The 21,000-nt window shown below is 29.2% G+C and overlaps 3 protein-coding genes, 1 long non-coding RNA gene and 1 pseudogene across 4 annotated transcripts; 1 reads left to right on the forward strand and 4 right to left on the reverse strand.

The window, feature by feature from the left end:
* Positions 1–4,171: 4,171 nt before the first annotated feature.
* Positions 4,172–7,871, reverse strand: LOC112714370 (serine carboxypeptidase-like 2). The gene is made up of 14 exons (XM_072205631.1): positions 7,589–7,871; positions 7,320–7,465; positions 7,158–7,234; positions 6,776–6,898; positions 6,583–6,685; positions 6,282–6,319; positions 5,974–6,072; positions 5,800–5,886; positions 5,543–5,698; positions 5,124–5,195; positions 4,938–5,056; positions 4,738–4,851; positions 4,590–4,635; positions 4,172–4,509 (listed from the first exon to the last, which is right to left on the reverse strand). Exons 1-14 carry the CDS (start codon positions 7,759–7,761, stop codon positions 4,426–4,428), a joined length of 1,437 nt encoding a protein of 478 aa, XP_072061732.1. The 5' UTR covers positions 7,762–7,871; the 3' UTR covers positions 4,172–4,425.
* Positions 7,872–9,239: 1,368 nt separating this feature from the next.
* Positions 9,240–11,367, reverse strand: LOC112714372 (serine carboxypeptidase-like 18). Its single transcript, XM_025765956.3, has 9 exons — positions 11,330–11,367; positions 11,073–11,179; positions 10,901–10,938; positions 10,563–10,661; positions 10,380–10,466; positions 10,129–10,287; positions 9,940–10,011; positions 9,797–9,847; positions 9,240–9,516 (listed from the first exon to the last, which is right to left on the reverse strand). Exons 4-9 carry the CDS (start codon positions 10,590–10,592, stop codon positions 9,433–9,435), a joined length of 483 nt encoding a protein of 160 aa, XP_025621741.1. The 5' UTR covers positions 10,593–10,661; positions 10,901–10,938; positions 11,073–11,179; positions 11,330–11,367; the 3' UTR covers positions 9,240–9,432.
* On the reverse strand, positions 11,102–12,011 carry LOC140175942 (serine carboxypeptidase-like 2). Its single transcript, XM_072205709.1, has 5 exons — positions 11,851–12,011; positions 11,593–11,738; positions 11,502–11,518; positions 11,330–11,407; positions 11,102–11,179 (listed from the first exon to the last, which is right to left on the reverse strand). Exons 1-5 carry the CDS (start codon positions 12,009–12,011, stop codon positions 11,102–11,104), a joined length of 480 nt encoding a protein of 159 aa, XP_072061810.1.
* Positions 12,012–13,047: 1,036 nt separating this feature from the next.
* On the reverse strand, positions 13,048–17,038 carry LOC112714371 (serine carboxypeptidase-like 2; annotated as a pseudogene).
* Positions 13,052–14,916, forward strand: LOC140175920 (uncharacterized). The gene is made up of 2 exons (XR_011867030.1): positions 13,052–13,293; positions 13,859–14,916. It is a non-coding gene; the product is annotated as an uncharacterized lncRNA (long non-coding RNA).
* Positions 17,039–21,000: the final 3,962 nt, after the last annotated feature.

Raw genomic sequence — 21,000 nt, forward strand, 5'->3', positions numbered from 1 at the left:
GAGTATACATAGGACCTGCTCAATAAGTTCAAGATGGTTCAATAAGATATTTTGTTGCTTATGGGAAAAAAATTGATTCGAAACAGTCTATTATTGATGGGAAAGCCACAGCAAAACAGAACATTATTGATAAGGTAAGTGCTTCCTTTTCTTGATGTAACGCTAAAAAAAGAATGTGATATTTTCATTGTTGAGGATTGTTGTACTTTGATAACATTATTTAGTTTTCATGAAGTCAATACTTCACCACAAATATCATAGATTCCTAGTCTGGAAATGCGAGTCAAATCCTAGATATAAAAGTCATAGATATTATTCAATTTCAATCACAAAGACACTATATCTTTCTTTATACATCACCAGCCAGGAAAATTTTAAAGTTGACTTAGAGGGCATCTGTAATAGTACTGTTGGAGTATTATTAAATCAACCATAAGTTAACCATATAACTTGTGAAAATCACATGTCCATCTAAATAGTATCTATGCTGTGCCCATATTTGACACTTTAGCAATAAATCAATGCCTCCTCAAAGCCTCCATAGCCGCATACAAAACAAATATTTTCCTGAACTATCGAGGGTATGATTAATTTGGTGGTTACTTTCATATTTTCTTTGGCTATGGAATTTTCATTTAAAATTTTAGTATTGGTACTAGAATCTGCAGGAGCATCAAATTCCATTGAGATTGATGATGGAAGATAAAGATTTGTTTCATGCTTAGGAGTTTGACTCTCATAATGTCCATTGTCTTCGGATACTTGTCTGTTTCAATTTAACTTGTACAAAAGGTTGATTAGTGGTTCAGACTTTAATCCCTCTATAGGTAATGGTGAGAGTTCCAGTAATGATGTAGGCTTCTGTGATGGTACTGATGAATGTATTTGAATTGTAGACTCCACATAAATTGACAGAGGAATGATGTCAAGTACTTCCATCTTTTCTTCAACTTTGCAACTTCCATCTAAATGTAGGCTTCTGTGATGGTACTGATAAAGGTACTTGAACTTTAGACTCCACATAAATTGACAGAAGAATGATGTCAAGTACTTCCATATTTTCTTCAACTTTGCAATTTACATCTAAAATTTCATTGTTGATGATAGAATTTACAGGAACATTGAACTCCATTGACATTGATTATGGCATTTGAACATTTGTTGCATCAGTAGGAACTTGGCTTCTGACTTAACTAGTACAGGAGGTTGACTTTGTGGTTCAGAATTAGATCCCTTTGCTGGTACTGATAAGAGTACCTGCAGTAGCATAGACTGCTCTTGTGGTGCTCCTGTAGGTACTTGAGGGGTAGATTCTGCATTTGCACAATTTGATGGAGCATCAGTGTCAAATTTTGATGATTTGATGACTCTTCTTTTCTGCTTAATTTTCTTGCCATTACTTCCATTAGTTCCTCCAATTTTCAGCTTGGAATCATGACCCCTACTTGATGATGCTAACTGCTTAGTGTTGTCCTTGTTATTACAGCCACCATTTCTTTTAAATTTCAGCTTTGAATCAAAGCCCTCTGCAACAGAGTTATTCCTCAATTTCCCTTCACGTTTTGATGATTCTATAGTCCTTCTTATTCTGTTAATCTTGTTCTCATCATTGTTTCCATTAGCTCCTTCGATTTTTCTCTTGGAGTCATAACCCCTGGTTACAGAGTTATCCCTACATTCCTCTTCAGCATTTTCAGCTGGAACAGTAGAAGTCTCCCCCATGAATTCTCTCTGATATCTGAACTATTTTAGACCGATCTACTGTACTCCCAAGTGCATTTGACACATGTTTCCTCTCTCGTCTTCTTATAGCTCTAAGTTCCTCAGACTTCTCATGTGTTTTCAATGTATGCTCATGTCCTTTCAACATATTCTGATGGTTCCTTCCTTTATTATGTTCTTCTATGATTTTGGAACTAGTCAACCAAACCCCACAAATTTCACACCAGAATGGTCCGTGGAACTATAATGGGATTTGTTGGCCGTGCTGGTGGGCTTGCAACACGACTAGTTGGTCGTACTGGTGAGGTTGCAAAGTGATTAATCGGTCTACCAATTTGGTGCTGTAAGAGACTAGCAGCTCTGACATCATCATCTTGGAAGCTTGCATGGGGCCACAAAAGGATTACTTTGTCTAGCAGTTTGGTGCAGTAAGAAGTTAGCAATAAGAGCACTATCATTTGGAAAACCCCAACCATATGGAGGGGTTGAATCACCGTAATTAAAGTGGCTGTGATTTAAACCTCCATGAAGCATATTTTGCCGGCCATAGTTAATTTGATTTAGATGAATGTTCCATGCATAGTTGTTCAGAGGAGAATAAGGATATTGAGGAGTAAAATCAGAATAGAAGGGATTCATTCTGGAAAACGAGCTTTAGCACCGAAGTGGTGTCGCTGTTTTGAATAAAAAGTCAAAAAGGTTTTTGACACTTTTTCAGTCACCAACTGCGACTGCCAAAAAGATAGTTTAAAATTTAAAATTTTATTAGTTTGTTAGTATAAATTAAAATTAAAATTTTATTAATTTATTTTGTATTTTTTGTATATATATAATTAATCTTTTTTTATTTTTAATTGAATAAAAAATATACAAAACTTTTTTAAGTATTCTCTTAATTTTATTATGTATTTTTTATTATGTACTCTCTCATATAATAATATTTTTTTTAATTTTATTATGTACTTTTTATTATGTACTCTCTCATATAATAATATTTTTTATTTAAATTATATTATATTATTAATTATACTTTTTTGTAGAATAAAAAAATAGGAAAAAATAGAGAGCAAAAAAAAGAAAAAAAAAAGAAATTATATAAAGTATAAATTATATATAAAATAAGACGAAATAAACATTTGTTCTATTTTTTTATTAAATAGAATTGACCAATATAACTAGTACAATAAAAAAAAGTTATCCGGTATGACCATGCTATTTTTTGTTTCCATCTTATTGATACTGCATGTTACTTAACGGCATGTTTCCATCTTATTGATAACTAATAACAATAGAAAAATTATCCAAGGTGATTGTCTTTTAAAAAAAACAATTTAAGTGATTATTAACTACAATAAGATAGATTGGCATGAACTTTTAAATTCATTGTATAATAATATATCGGCATGTCTTTGAACTTGTCTTTTAGTATTTTTTTTTGTACAACTTGTATTCTATGTTGAGTTTACCTAAACAATTCCTTTACATCTTCATCCACAAAATAGAATTTTCTTTTTTAGTACTTGGTGATTCATTTCTAACTATACATGCATTAAATTTAAAATCATATTTATTAGTTCTGGTAAAATAAAATATATATAATCTATCCAAAATTTAGACTTGCACCGTACACAAAAAGTTAATGATGTAAAATTTTTGCATATAGTTTTATAGATAAATAAAATAATAACCAATCTATATAACTCTTAAAACAAAAAAATTATTATAATAAATTTTATAGTATAATACAATAAGAATAATATATTGAAAATTAATTCTATCGATCTATATATTATATGAATATATATTAATTTATTTACAAGTAAAAGCTTTTGATAAAATATAAAACAAAGAATTAATTCTTTTCTTATTTAATTTTGATAAATGAGTTAAATTTAAGAAAATTGATAAATAAATAAAAAATAATTTATTTATTGACACATCTGTCATAATTCATTATATTAGATGATAAAATACATAAAAAAATTCTATTATAACAAGGAAATTAGAAAACATCCACAACATAATATTTGAAAAAAAAAAAAGCCAAAATTTCACAATATTTTTATCATATTGATCTACAACAATGTAGAACAACTGTATAACTAATATATAGACACAAAGTTTGGGAGTGAAATCAGAGGCCTAAAATTCAAAGAGCTAGATATAGCTAAGGTGTTTTAGAAGGGAATGCAGATTCTGATAGGGAGTGTATTATAAGACAAGTGATTGTGGATTTTGGAATGGATGTTCTTGGGTGTGGAGTTTGTCTTGGAGGTGGAAGAACTTGAACACTTGATGAGGGTGCTCTCAAGGGTGGGTATGAATCAAAAAGAGGTAGATAGAAATATTAGAATGATATGAAGCATGACAACAAGGGATCCTATTCAGTAAAGTCCTTCTTTCGAGTGGTTGACTTTATAAGTATGATATGATGTATGACAGTATGACATTTCGATGAACTTTGTACTATTATAAAATTTAGTATGGATTTTAGTACTAGTTATAAGAAATTATTCCATGTGACTTAAAAATACGAAATCTGCTTTGTTGAATATTCAAATGAAATGTAAACTCAATAGCCAATATAATATAAAATATATAAACATTGTTGATACATTCTTCAACTGTTATCTTGAAATCTGCTCCTTGATATGACTTTTTATTCCTTGTCACCTTTGTAATTTGATCTTGTTTGGTTTATTCCTAGAAAGGTCTCTCAGATATCCATCTACTATACATGTGAAAGCATTCTTGAGGCTTGTACTCTGGTGCTGTGTGCCCTCCACCCTGCAATCATATCCATCATTATAAAACAATTAAGTTATCTTATCACCATTTGTGTCCAAAAAGAGCGATCTAGGTCTTGCCTTGACAGTTGCAAATGTCATTGCATTGGAGTAAGTCCTTGTGTATCTGCTTAAGTGGGGAAAAAATAAAAACAAACAGTAAATGTAAAAGAGAAAAGAAAAGCATAAACTGCATAATAGAGCTTTCTAGACTTAAAGGAATGAATACCCTGCAACTTGGCCATTAGTATACCATGGCCTCCAATCGTCTACAATGGAGTAGTTTAACGATCTTATCCATGCTTGAGTTGCCAAGAAAGGAACAACCATGTCATGATCCCCACTGTTATCAATACATCAAATTTATTTTCCATTGAAATCATAATAAATGATCAAGTCTCAAGTATGAAGCAAACAGAGAAAACTGACCTGTAAATCAAGGAACGATAGCCTTTTCTGCTGAGATTTACTTGATATGGAAAGTTGCTAGAGATATCATACTTGTAAGGCATATTTCTGGTGCAGCGTTTCCATTTCTTTTTAGTTCCCTGCAAGCTTTACTCTTAATAACCATGCAAATGATCATTGGGAAATCAACTTCACATGAGTTTATACCTTCCGCACGTTAAGGGCATTGCGGACTTTGTCATCATTGGCCCAATAGGCACTAAGGAGATATCCATAACTCTGGTGATAGAAACAGTACTCAAATTAAAACAAAAACAATCCCGCTACGTTACCAACAGCATTTCTGTCAACTTCTGCTAACTCTTATTTATGACTGTGTTTAATGGGAGTGTCTTTGTGGATGTGTCTAATAAAAATACATTTTTTATGACTGTGTCTAATGAAAGTGTCTTTATATATGTATTTTCTGGATGTGTCTCCTTATACATGTGTTTAAAATATAATAATTAATTATTGTTGGCAATAAGTTGGCCAATAGTATATTAATACTTTATACTTTTCCAAACAAAAAAGCATTGGAGAGGTTTTAACTAAGTACACAATATTCAACAGGATAGGAAGGTTACCCGGCAATTCCTGGATGGTAATCTGAGATGAGTATCTTTGAACTTCCCATGATAGTTATCTGTTAGTGATCTCCTCCAAGAAGATTCCAATGGCTTCTGTGTGGCGAACTCACACTTGGGCTCCAAAATGTTGGCTGTTGCAATACCTGATGTGATCTGCAGAATTTCTCTTCACTTTTCAGGCTATAAATCAAGCTAATGAACTTTTGATAACAAAGATTATGGGGGCAATAAAATGAAAATTGATGGTTTCATACCTCATCAAAGGAGTTGAGATCTCTTGAACACAAAACATTTCTCATGTCTACATTTACATATTCTCCTTTACAATGTTTTTGCAGTGACTGTTTCATTGAGTGAATTATAGAATCAGTTAGCATTTTTTAAATTAATTTTCAATGCCATTTTAAAAATAAAGTATTAAGAACTACCTTGTATAGTTCATCAGAAATGAGTCCCATCCCATGAGCAAATGGGATTACATAATTTTTTTGATTTCGATCTATTATAGGATTCCCCATCAGGTATCCCTAAAGAAAAGAACATTCATTACTTCTTGTTTGCATTAATCTTCTGTTCAAATTCTTTTCATGAATTTCTACTTTACCTGTTTGATCATCAAAGCAAAAAAGTTGAAGATAATACATTTTAAATGGAGTTACTTGTTCATTTATATATCTTTTAAGTGGCATCTTAGGCTGTTTATTTCTAGAGACATAAGGGAATATGAAAATCAAACCTGCAGATTTATCCATGGTTGGAGGCCTCGTTCATTTGCTGCAAACAAGGAAATAGGAAATTTGTGGGATAGTTAAGCTGTCAACAACACATTGTATGTGAATTGGTGGAAACTCAGGTGCAGTCGACTTCACGTGAAGTTGATATCTGAGAGCCGTTAGATGATTTGACTGATTTGACTAAATTTTCATCTAACGGCTCTCAGATATCAACTTCATGTGAAGTTGACTTTACCTAAGTTTTCACCATCAGAACTCTTTAAAGTGAAACAACATTACCATACAATCTTTGTGATCCAATACCTTTTGAAATTTTGTCAGCAATTATAGGAACATGCATACCAGAATATGAATCACCAGCAATGTAAACTTTGTTGTTGAGAAATTCTGGATGATCCATTATCCACTACAAAGATTTATACATGACATTATACTCATTAATATAACTGCAAACAAGGGAAACAATTCATGAAGCAATATAAAGTTGTGAGCATACCTTCCTCAAAAATTGATAGGCTTGATTGACTGACAAGGAATCGCTCCGTTGTGAAGCGAATTCCGTTCTAGCATATGAAAAGCCAGTATTAACAGGCAAATCTACAAATACAATGCTACTTACCTGCCACAAAAATTGCAATAACTTTCTTAAACAAATCAAAACACACTATACCTCCAAATTACCCACTTAAATCTTAATATTAGAATAACCATCTGCAGACCTAGTAAAATGAACATCCGATATATCCATTATATCCATTGTTCACATTGTTTAGTATTTTCATTGTCTACCTATACTTTTTCTAAAACTATTAACTGTAAAACAAATAAATGCCAAAATTATATATTTCAGCCAATAGAATGTAGATACTTGTCTCTACCTTAGTCCATGAGTTTGGCTTATACACCAAACTAGGGAGGCCGCCATCATATTCATCAACTTGAAATGCAAGTGGTCCTGCAATGCATCATAAGATAGACTATCTTAAGGACTAAAAGAATGAAAGATTAAGGTAGCAGTAATTCTTAATGATGCTTTTAACCTATTTCATAGACAAGGCCAGAAAAAGCAGAGCAGCCAGGACCACCAGTGAGCCAGAGCATGAGAGGATCCTCTCTTGGATTGTTCTCTGACTCAATGAAATAGTAGAAACTCTGAACATCATCATTTTCTCCTACTCCTATATACCTGATCAACACAATTATTTATATTATTCTCTATTCTCTTAACTTGATTTGCTCCCAATATTATGCATGCAAAGTTTTAGTATATTATTGAAATCTCAAAAGATAGCACATGAGTGTAACTGACCCAGTTTCAAGCAGAAAAGGAAGTGGTCCCTGGAATCCTGGAAGGTACTTAACAATGGTACCACAGTCTCCAAGTTGAGATGAAATCTGCAGTAGCAATAGAAGAATGGGAAGAAGGAATCCATGGCAAATGAAACGTGGATCAGTTAAACACGTTGAGGAAAATATTGACATGTTTAGTTGGCTCTCTTTTTTCTTTGAGGATGTGGATAATGTTACGTGGTCCCAATAAATAATAATGAAGTTGTGATACTCAGAACTCAAAGGGGTATCAAAGTAAATGCAACTTGAGCTTTCAAGGAGAAAAGAGTTATGTTATCCGTACTTTGGTGGTAGTTGGAATTTGTCGTATGACTCTATGACACGCAACATTAAAATATGATTATAAATTTAATGCTTGTATAGTTAAAATTTAAAAATGAATCACTAAGACCATCTCCAGTAGGAAACTCGTCTCAGTCCCTATTTATGGCTCACTTATAATAAAAAGTGACTTCACATCAGATTTTGCATCATAACCAATAAATAGGAACTCAATGAATCTCTCTCTTCTCCATTAGAAGGAACTAACTTTAATCCCTATTGTGGTCCCACCTAATTAATTAATTAAGTAATTAAAATTAATATAATAATTATTATTTTTAATAATATTATTTAAATTTATAAATTCAAAATAATTCAATATTATAAAATATTAAAATAAATAACTTAAATTTGATTAGTATTTTAAATTTTATAAATAAAAATAAATAATTTAACTAAAAATTATTTTATAATATATAAAAATTAAATTTATTTTTTATGTAAAATAAATTTAATTAATTATGATTTAATATAACAATATAAATAATATTTGATATTGATTTAATATAATTATTTATATTAATTATAATTTAATATAACTAATTATTAAATAATTAATATAAATAATTAATTAAATAGATATATAAGTATTTAATATATATTTAATATATATTTTTTTATTAACTTACCACATGGCATGATTTTATTGGTTGTTGCAAGTCCCTGCTTAGAGGGACTCTCAACCTTGATCCCCGTGAAGAACCCTCTTTTCCTTTTCACTCCAATGGTAATTGAGTCCCCATATGTCAGAAGAGGAACTCTATTTCTTAGCATTGGAGTTGCTCTAAATTGAGCTGCCGTACACAACACTCGTCCAACATGTGTGTCTGTTGTGTTTAATAATAAAAAATAAATTTTTTTGACATATTTAGACACACTTAAATATGTTCACGTATTAGCGTGTTCAGTCTTATTCTTAATATATATTATTGAAATAAATTTAGATATAGTATATATTATTATTTATTAAAATAAAAAATATTTTAAATACTTGATATAATTAAATAAGACATTAAAAAGAATTAAAAATATTAATTTATATTTTAATATCAATAAAATATTATTATAATTTATCTAAAAAATACTTTATATTTTATATGTATGTGTGTCCCGTGTCTTATCAGATTTTAAAATTTGCGTGTCGGCTTGTCGTGTCCATGCATTATAGCTAAGTATTAAAAATGTTATTTTTGATTGCAAAGGAATTCTTTACGTAGTTGTACAAGAAAAAAACTAGCATACTAGTTCAAAGACATGGCAATATGCCAATATGTTATATAGATCATAGATGAATGTAGCATTCAATGAGATCTTAAGTCTCTTTTATTTACTCTTTTAGTCCACACCAAATCTTAAGATCAGATGTGCATCTACAATACATATATTGAGAATACAGAGATGATTCAACTGTTTTATGGTATAGCTATGGAAAATGGATATACTATTTATTCCTATGCATGTTTTGTCAATTATTCTTTCTTCCTACAATGCCCTGTTAGAGATCCACCTACTGGACATGTCCAAGCATTCTTCAGGCTTGTATTCAGGAGCTGTGTGCCCTCCACCCTGCAATGCAAGGGGAAATATTAAAGACTAGTGTAAGGCCCCATACTTCACATCTTTCATAGATTCATTAAAATGAAGTGTGTGTGAGTGAGTGATAAGATAGACTTGCCTTGACAGTTGTCTGCTTGAGAGTAAAAAAAAAGCATGCTTTAAGTACATATATAGTTTAGCTAAGTTTGAATAAGTTTGAATATAACTTTTCGGAAAGTTAAAAGTTCTTTTTAAAATAGTGCCAAATACGCGTACTGTGACTTTTCATAATTCAAAGACAAGCCCTTACTTTTTTGTTAAGTATATTGTAGGTGCACCGTTGCCATTTCTTTTTTGTTCCCTGAAACACAAATGGAGACAAGTCCTTTCAAGTTATAGTTGTTATATTAACCATGAATTTCAGAAAAACTGTTTGATGTGTTTCAGTTATACCTTTTGTATGTTTCGAGCATTCTGTACTTTGTCATCATTGGCCCAATAACTACTAAGGAAGTATCCATAAGTCTGATTTTGGAAAGGATGGGAACAAAAGTTAAGACAAAAAGAATTTGATAATAGCACAAATATATGGAAAAGAAGCATTAAGGAAACATTTCTTGTTCAACAAGGCATGTGGATTACCCGGCAGTTCAAGGGTGGTAATCTGAGACGAGTGTTGCTGACAAACTTCAAAGGATAGTTTTCGGTTATAGATCGCCTCCAAGAAGCCTTCAATGGTTTAGGTGAACCAAATTCACATGAAGGTTCCAAAATATGTGCTTTATTGAGTCCTAATGTCATCTGCAGAAAAGTACAATGGTTTCTAACTAGAAATTGAACATAAAAAGATTTAACAAACATAGAATGGATAATAACAATAGATGATTGAATACCTCATCAAAGGACGTGAGATCTCTTGAACATAATGCACTTCTAGTGTCTACTTTTATATATTCTCTTTCACAATTTGTTTGCAGTGACTGTTTCATTGAGTAAATTGCAGACATCACTTAGTGTTTGCATTTTATTTTTGCAATACCAATTTAAAGAAAAACTTTACAAGTGAACTTAACTACCTGATATAGTTCATCAGAAATTAGTCCCATTCCATGAGCAAATGGGATTTGATAGTTTTTCTCAACTCGAGTTGTTGCAGCATTCCCCAGAAGGTACCCCTGAAGAAAAGGATTTCTCATGGTAAACTTAATTAATCACATAGAAGAATCATTTTATATATATATATATATATAGGAAATACATATTTTTTTTTTTAAGTTAGCCAACTCTAGAGATATCAAAATTCAACATGGAAGAAGCTCTTAAAGAAGTTCAAAAGCATTATTAAGATTGCTTTAGATTGTGGTGTATTTAAGACAACCTTTTAAGAAGTTTAAAAAATGATTAAAAATGAAACCTGAAGATTTATCCAAGGTTGGACTCCTTCTTCATTTTCTGTAAACAAGGCAATATGGAGTAGAATTAAACTGTGTCTAAGTTACTTTAGATCTAATTTATCACACACATGCATTACTCAAATAGTTGTCTATACTAGGCATTATGTTAACCATAAAGTTGTGGGGATATACCTTCCTAAGAAATTGATGAGTTTGGTTAACTAGCAATGAATCGCTTCGCGCTGTGACAGATTCTGATCTAGCATATGTGTTAAATCTACAAATATAATGCTACTTGTCTACAACAAAACAAAATTGCAATAATTAGCAGTGAATGACCATCAAAGATGTACAAAATTACTGAAAGAAAAATCTAAAAGGATTTGATAAAATAAACAAAATGAATGCCAAACTATGTATTCAGCAAATAAAATGCAGATAATCCACACCTTTGTCCATGAGTATGGCCTATAGACCAAATTAGGCAAGCTCCCATTATATTCCTCATTTTTGAAATCCAAGTGGTCCTAAAATGCAACACCTCAAATACATTATTGATCATTAAACACATAAACTCAGCTATGTCTTATGCAATCCTTGTCATAGTCTCATAGATATTACAATCTTCTCAGAAGATACTAAAGACTCAGATAGAAACAAATTTTAAAAGCATGAAAATTTCAGATAGGAGTAAGAGTGTTAGTTAGTTTACCAATTTCAAAGACAATGCCAGAGAAAGCAGAGCATCCAGGACCACCGGTGAGCCACAACATGAGAGGATCCACCTTAGGATTGTTCTCTGACTCAATGAAATAGTAGAAAGCCTGCACATCTTCATTTTCACCCACTCCTATATACCTGATTAGTTTGAGACATGCATGCATGCAAAGTTAGTTGTTAAGTACATGATCCAAATCACATAAAATGAAAAAACCATAGGCATATGTATACAGCATAAAGTGTAACAGACCCAGTTTCAAGAACAAAAGGAAAGGGTCCTTGGAACCCAGGAAGGTACTTCACTATGCTGCCACAGTTTACAAGTTGAGATGAAATCTGTAGTAGTAACAAAAGAAGGAGAAGCAGGACCCCATGATTATCACTATAGCAATTTGACCTTAGTCTAGCCATTTTTACTGAACTGTCTACTTTCTTTGAGCATATTCATGCTGTTTTTAATTTAAGCCTCTTAGTGCTGACATTTCGTTTTCATCGTTTTTCATTGGTGATTAGAGTTTAGATATCAAGGAGAAGAATTTTGTTTTGCCTTGTATTCTTTTGTTAACAGTTATTCTGACTTTCTATACCACTTAGAAGATTATATATTCAAATAGGTCTCTAAAAAATTTCGTATTAAACATTTTGGTTCTTCAAAAAATTTTATTACGTCGGAGTTCTTGAATTTATAAAAACAAGACATACAAATTTCAACCTTAGTCAATGTCGTTGTTTTTATTTAGACAAATGAGTCCTAAAAAATGTAACAGAAATATCTATATATCTTATTTTTGTAAAGTTCAGAAACTTTGGCATAATATAATTTTCATAAGAATGAAAACGTTTGCTTTAAAATTTTTTAGGGACCTATTTGAATATATACTCTCCTTAGAAATTACGAATTCTTTATGTACCATAAAAAAAAAAATAAAGGTGACGAATGTCAGTGGCTTATTGGCGGTGGGATCTTTGTGGTGGGACTTTAGGATAGATGCTGAAGTTGCTAGATGATCATGAAAACGGCTTTTTATTTCTTCTGTTTGTTGCAACATAGGGCAGAATTTATCAAAATAAAAAATTAGACTAATGTATAGCAAGGACCAAAGAGATGACATGTTTTATCTTATGCCTATGATTTAGAATATATATATAAATATATATGTGATATGTGATATTGACATTTGACAAATGATGCACTATTGGGTTAGGGTCCTATTAAGAGAAGTAGGAAGATGTACATAATAATTTCATAAATAGTGCTTCCATCAAAGTCAAGAGGGGGAGTCCCACAAGGCATGCCATCCAGATTGCATGTCAAATTGGCAATGGCAACATCATGTAATTACATAGTATAAAATTCTTTCCTTCTTTCTTTTATTTTTTGAAAATGATTAGAGTACCACAAAGAAGAACATGTATTAAATGAAATGAAATCTGCTCATTATTCAGCAGATTTTTATTTTCACACATACACATATAATACGTTTTTGGTTAATTCCTACAAAGGCCTCTTAGAGATCCACCTGCTATACATGGCAAAGCATTCTTCAGGCTTGAACTCTGGTGCTGTGTGGCCACCACCCTGCAAAGTTGTTAATGATTCATACAATATACCAATAAAGGAGAATCTATATGACAACTTTGAATCACAATTCACAAGGCTTGCCTTCACAGTTGCAAATGTCATCCTATTAGAGTAAGTCCTTGTGTATCTATACTTGGATAGAAAACCAAAAAGTACAAAACTTAATTAGCTTGTTTCATATGTAAATAAATACATACACCTTGGTAACTATATAGCAACATGATTAGGACTTAGTTGGGTGAATACCCTGCTACTTGTCCATTTGTTTGCCATTGTCTCCAGTCTTCTACAATGGAGTAGTTTAAGGATCTTATCCATGCTTGAGTCGATAAGAAAGGAACTGTCATGTCATGATCGCCACTGCACACAATATATTAGAATTGCAAGGGGTCTAATTCGACCTCCGAAGCTAGCTCAAGGAGCAAGGATTATCAGGCACTTTAAAGGCTATCTAGGGGTTATTTCTGTTAGAAACAAGAGACTGAGAGAATAATCTGAAAAGTGTATTATTGAATTGTGTTCTCAAGCTACAATATACAAGGGGTATTTATAGGTGCTAAATGAATTAAAGTAATAAAGACATGGAATCCTACAATTAATGAACAGATATACTATATAAATATAGACGATACTAATTGATCTAAATTGATTCTAATGATTCTCTAACAATTTCTAGGAAAAACACTGACCTGTATATCAGTGAACGATAGCCTTTTCGACTGAGATTTACATGATACTCAAAGCTGTTATAGATTTCCAGCTTGTGAGGTATGTTCCATGTACAACGATGCCATTCGTCGATGCTTCCCTGCAGCTCATACAACCAAAAGCTTTTTAAATTATGGTTGGATTGATAACTATGTGAGAAGAATTTGCTTCCAAATGTATCAGTTATACCTTTCTTATGTGGAGAGCATTGTGAACACTATCATCATTAGCCCAATAAGTGCAAAGGAAGTATGCATAACTCTATAATGATGAGGAAAGTTAATTAGTTAGTGTACAAAAAAGTGTATGATGCATGAAATTATCATTTCACAAGTACATGGAAAAGGTTACACGGCAGCTTAATGGTGGCAATGTCAGGGGAGGAGCAAGGAAACTCCTGGAATACTTGTGCTCAGTTAGAGCTCTCCTCCAAGAAAATTTCTCCGGCTTAGGCGAAGTGATGTACTCGCATAACGGATCCAAAATCTGTGCTGAATTAAGTCCTTCAATAGCCTGTAATGGAAGAGTGGTTTAACTTTGAGAAAGTGTTTAGGACTAAACTCTGCTGACAAAACTTGGATAGCAAGAAAACAATGGATGCAATGTGTACCTTGTTAAAGGAAGCAATGTCTCTTGAACATAACACATTTTCTGTGTCTATATTTATGTAGTCTCCTTTACAATTTGTTTGCAGTGACTACTCATTAGACAAGTAATAGAGATATGTTAGCATCTACATTTTTTTTACTATAATGTTAAGGGAATAGCTGATGAGAAATTATATTTTTAAACTACATTGTATAGTTCATCAGAAATAAGTGCCATTCCATGAGCAAATGGGATTTTATAGTTCTTTTCGGTTCGAGTTGTTACAGGATTTCCCAGCAGGTATCCCTGAAGGAAAGAACATACCACAATTAATCTTGAATTTTGCTATTGAATAAACAATGTAGAATGTACAACCTCTTATTGATGTCCATTTTTATGAATCTAAAATTCCATGGGATCATTGATTGAATTTATTTATAATACAAACCTGGAGATTAATCCACGGTTGGACCCCTTCTTCATTTCCTGAAAACATGAGAATTTTTGGGATAATAAATAGTATGATGATGCCAGTGCTAGATTACTACTTCTGCATATGCATGTTAATGGTTCTAATTTTGACTGCATAAACCATATACAAGTTTTTTACCTTGTGAAATTTCTTGAACAACTGCTGGGATAGGAATACCAGAATATGAATCACCACCAATGTAAATTTCATGTGATAGAAATTTTCGATGTTCAATCAGCCACTACAAACATTTAACAACATGAAAGCTTAATAGACTAATTGATATAACTGCAAACAAAACTGAAGAAACAAAAAAAAGAGAAAAAAAAGAGTAATGAGTGTGAAGTAAACTGTGAAAAGCTAAAACCAATAAAATCATTGGTAAATACCTTCCTAAGGAATTGATGAGTTTGATTAACAAGTAAGCAATCGCTTCGTTGAGCAGCAGAATCTGTTCTGGCATAAGAAAAGCCTGTAAAAACAGGCAAATCTACAAATATAATGTTGCTTACCTACCAAGAAAAATTGTTATAAATATTAGTGAAATAATGCAGATTGTAGAACTGCAGAGAATATTTGATGAAAACAGATTATTTCAAAAACTTTAGATTATATATGTTGATGCATGTTCACACCTTTGTCCAAGAGTGTGGCTTCAAATACAAATTAGGCAGACTCCCATTATATTCTTCATTTTTAAATGTAAGAGGACCTGCAATAATGGAAGGAAATATGGTTTATTAGCATATAGAATGACCAAGAAATTAAACTAGTCTATCAAAGATTCAAGAATATGAATGATAAATTGAACTTATATTAATATGAATTAGAGTGAGACCCACGCGAAAAGGTAGATTATTTATATTATATAGTATATTTTAATAAATGTTATATTAAAAATATTTTAGAGAATATATTATAAATAGATTTTGAATTTATTTATTTTTAAAGAAGACATAGGTTATTATATTAGAGTTATACAAAACTGTATTTTCTTTTTTTTTTCATTTTTTAATTTGCATTAATGACTATACTTTGTCTTTTTTTTTGCGGTTTTTTTGTTTGTAAATAATTAAAAAAATAAATAAATGAGAATGAAAAACATATAAAAATGTTATATTAAATTTAAGAATTTTTTGACAATTAGTATGAGAGATTAAGAAATGAAGAGTAGAAAGAGTGTTAATATGTATAAGTTGTAGAATTTGAATATTTGTAACTGAAATTTTTTATAATTATTATTATTATGACACTTTTAATGTATGTTTATTGCATTTAATTAGTACTTGATGTTTCAATTGATAAGAGTTTTTTGTTTTAATTTTTTTAAAACATTTTACTAAATAATAATGGATTGATTTTCATTTTTTGCAAAGAAAAAATAGTTTAAACTCATTATAGAGAGAATTAGTATCAGCTTATATATATTAATAACAGATAGATGAGTTTATTACCAATTTCAAAGACAAGGCCAGAGAAAGCAGAGCAGCCAGGACCACCAGTGAGCCATAGCATGAGAGGATCCACCTTAGGATTGTTCTCTGACTCAATGAAATAGTAGAAACTCTGCACATCATCATTTTCACCCACCCCAATATATCTGATATCAAGTTTAATAATTTGTACATATGAAGATTCAAATCAATGCATCAAATAGAAAACTATAAGGGTTATGTTATGTGTACACCAAAATCAACTGCCAAAGTTAGCCACAAGTATAAAATACATGCTGAAATATAAATACACATTGAAAATAAATTAAACTACACATGTATTTATACCCAAATACATTGGTGGTTGATTTTAGTGACTAATTTTGGTGTACAAATAACATTTCTCAAACCGTAAAACAAGTTAGATGATCTAATAGTGTAAAACTGACCCAGTTTCAAGCAGAAAAGGAAGGGGTCCTTGGAATCCTGGAAGATACTTAACTATGGTGCCACAGTTTGCAAGCTGAGATGAAAACTGAAGTACTAATAAAAGAAGGGGAAGTAGGAAGACACCATGAAATGTGAAATCAAATATCATATAACTAGTAAACGACCTTGCCATTTTTTATGGCCTCTCTCTTTTCTCTATGACCATTTCTATGGCTGTAACTTTATTATCTTATATTATAATATTATATATTATATATATTAAGGTTTTCTTGTTATGATCAAATGTATGTTCGGCCATAAATGTTTTTTGATACACAATCGACATGCACGTAAAATAAACTACGTTCCTGTAACTTTTGTTTTACGTAGCCAAAATGTTATATATGTAATAGATTGCCATTGATGTTGATTTTTTGTTGTTAATAAGGTTATTAGTTAAGAAACTGAATAAGACATTTAGAATAAATTTTCTTACTAACTTTTAACTCTAATCATTTTTTATTCTTTGCTACTTAATCAGTGGTCTTCATCATATCGGATTATAATATATAAATATTTCAATTTGATCATAAATTATATGAAAATAATTGTTCTATTTTAAAGACAAATAAGATAATTACTCGCTGTTTTTAATATTTTTAATATTAAAAATAGTTAAACTTCAGATTTAATTGACTTTGTAATTTTTTTATAAACAATAATTCTTATGTATGTTTTTGTTTGAAAAATTCAAAAAAATATTTTATATATTTTCATATAATATTCTATACAGGACACGAATAAATATATTAATATATAAATAATAAGGGTTATACTAGATAACTAATGATTTTCTTGAACAACATGAAAAACTACCAATCAAATAAAAACACATTACACTTCCAAATTACTCACCTAAATCTTAATATTAAAATAATCATCCGTACACCTAGTGAAATGAACATCCGATATATCTATTACTCACATTGTTTAATATTTTTATTGTTTACCTATACTTTTCTAAATAATAATACACTATATATGCACATGTGCATTAAATATGAAAAAACAATAAATAAAAGATAGTCTTGTTCATAAAGTTCAAATCTTCAAATATGAAATTCCCGTAAACAATAATATTATTATCATAAATCTAAAATATAAAGTTGGAGATCAAATTAATTATTGAATGAAAATTAAAGAATCAATTTTAAAGTTGGTTGAAAAAATTTTTTGGTCCAGTGAATAGGATTAACCAACATAACTAATACAATAATAAAGTAAGCCTAGCTAGCTTTTTGTATGTATATATATGCATGATTTCAATAACTACATTAAGAAAGTGCTGTCTTCTGTCTAAACTAGATTTCAAAAGTAAACTGTCATTTATTTCGAATGCATATGACAATAGTTTAAAGCAATTAGATTAAAAAATAACTCTACACTGCCATGAGAACAAGCAAAAATAATCCGTTAACGAACTATAATTTAAATAATACTCTAGTGTATATAAATAGTTAGATTTTTTAAGTACTCCTAAAATACTCTGGTGTATATAAATTAGAATGAAATCCGTATAATGCGCAAAAAAAATATATTATTTATACTATATAATGTATTTTAATAAATATTATATTAAAAATATTTTATAAAATATATTATTTTAAAATTTTGAATTTATTTATTTAAAAAAATTACATAAATTATTTATATTAGAATTATACAAAATTGAATCTTTATTTTTTTTGTTCGATTTACATTAATTGCTACACTTTTATTTTTTTATGCATTTTTTTTATGCATGAAAAAGAGATTGTCTCCAATGCTAGGGTAATCTATGCAACTATAAATGCTGAGAAGTGAGAACACCAATAGAAGTAAGAAACCAAGAGTTTTTTTTTTTAAAATAATATAGAACAAACAAACAACCAAATATATATAACAAATATATTATCAAAAAACTAAGAACAACACATTTTTTTACTGTGCCTAATAATGGGAAAATGAGAAATGGGATAAAAAGGTGCTTGTTTGGACTTAGGTACTCCTGAGGTTTCTGGTGAATATAAATGGTTAGATTTCTTAAGTACTCTTAAGGTACTCCGGTGTATATAAATTATTTCTTATATTATATAGTGTATTTTAATAAATGTTATATTAAAAATATTTTATAAAACATATTATTTTAAAATTTTGAATTTATTTATTTTAAAAAAAATACATAAATTATTTATATTAGAGTTATACAAAATTGCATCTTTGTTTTTTTCATTTTTCGATGCATTAATTGCTACACTTTGTTATTTCATGCATTTTTTTTGTTTGTAAATAATTAAAAAAATGAATGAATGAGAATGAAAAATATATAAAATATCTTAATTTAAGAAATTTTTGACAATTGGTATGAGAGATTAATAAATAAAAAATAGTAGAAGTTTTAATATGTATAAATTGAAGAATTTGAATATGTTATAGAATTTAAATATTTGTAACTGAAATTTTTTATAATTATTATTTTTATGACACTTTTAAGGTATATTTATTGCATTTAATTAGCACTTGATGTTTTAATTGAATAATAATATATAAAAAATTTTCGTTTTAATTTTTTTAAAAGATTTTACTAAATGGTGATTAGTTGATTTTTATCTTTTGTCAAATTATTAAAATTGATGATGTGGCATTTTGCTAAAAGATGACTTAAACTCATTGCGAAAAAAGTTAGTACCAACTTTTATACATTATAGATGGCTCATCCTTAAACGCTCCTTGCTAAGTATGGAGTGCTGCACACTTTGTGAATTCGTTAAATCTAAACTCTTTATTTATTATATTTTATTTGAATGGTTTGGATTTAAAAAGGTAACCTGTTAATCAGGTTAATTATTTTTTTTATAAATTTTAGATTTTTTTGGCAAGTCTCAGATATTGGGATAAAGTTCAAAATAAAAAATTAGTATATAAATATTAAAAATAATATGTCTGTACAAAAAAAAGTTATTGAATTTTAGAATTAAAATAAATAATACATAAAAAATAAGTTAAAAATTCATGTACCAAATCCAAAAAAAAGATATATTAGAATCTTAAAAAAAATAATATTAAATATATATTATGTATATAATATTAAAATTTAAATAAATTTTATTTTATGTGAAATAAAATTTTAATATTAAATATAAATACAATGATAAAAAATTTTGTCTTATATATATATATATATATAATTTTATTTCGTGTGAAACAAAATTAAAACATTAAACATGAACAGAATGATAAAAGATTTAATACTATATAAATTTAATTAAAAAAATTATACAACATAAAAAGCAAACAAATATATAATAATTTTATTTTGTGCGAAACAAAAATTCATGTAAAGAAAATATTTATATAATTTTTTATTAACAATTTTTTATTGAAATATGTTATTTTACTATATTTATAATATATTATTTGGGATAATTATATTATTTTAGTTAATATATATTATTTAAAAAAATATTTAAAATTTATTATTTTGTATTAAGAATATTATTAAAAATATATTATTATTTTTTCTTAAAATAACATTTTTTTTTCTTTCGTTCAAATACTATGACAACAAAATTTTTTGTGTAATTGCTTCTACTCAATAAATATTATATTCATTTATTTTTATATTGCATGTAAAATAAATAATTAATATTTAAAAAAGTTAATAAAGGAAAGAAGTATTTTTTTACCAATTCTTAGGTAAATATAAAGAGATTATGTCTTTTTTTTTTGTGACTAGAGATTATGTCATTTGAACTATAATTTGTTGGCAAAGAAAGAAATACTCTTAATTATATATTAAATAAAATAATTATTTATTAGGCTCATTTTTATACAAATAAAAATTTTTCTTAGTTTTATATCTGTAATATTTTATACCAATTAGCTTCAGAATTTAATTATTTTTTGAATAAATTAATAAAAAAATAATACAAATAATTGTTTAAATATAATTGTATTTTAATTTTTTATTCTATTACGTCCACGTTGAGGTTAATTTGAAATAAAAGATAATGGGCCTGTTGTAACTGCCATATATTTTGTGCTTTAACTGTGTCGTCATCTGAGAATCATGCGCCTTCATGGAAACCGGGGTTCTTCTACAGAATCCGTTTTGTGTTTGGAGTTAGCTAACCAGCAGTGGCGACAGAT

This window comes from Arachis hypogaea, chromosome 10 (assembly GCF_003086295.3).
Source record: "Arachis hypogaea cultivar Tifrunner chromosome 10, arahy.Tifrunner.gnm2.J5K5, whole genome shotgun sequence".
Lineage (NCBI taxonomy): Eukaryota > Viridiplantae > Streptophyta > Magnoliopsida > Fabales > Fabaceae > Arachis > Arachis hypogaea.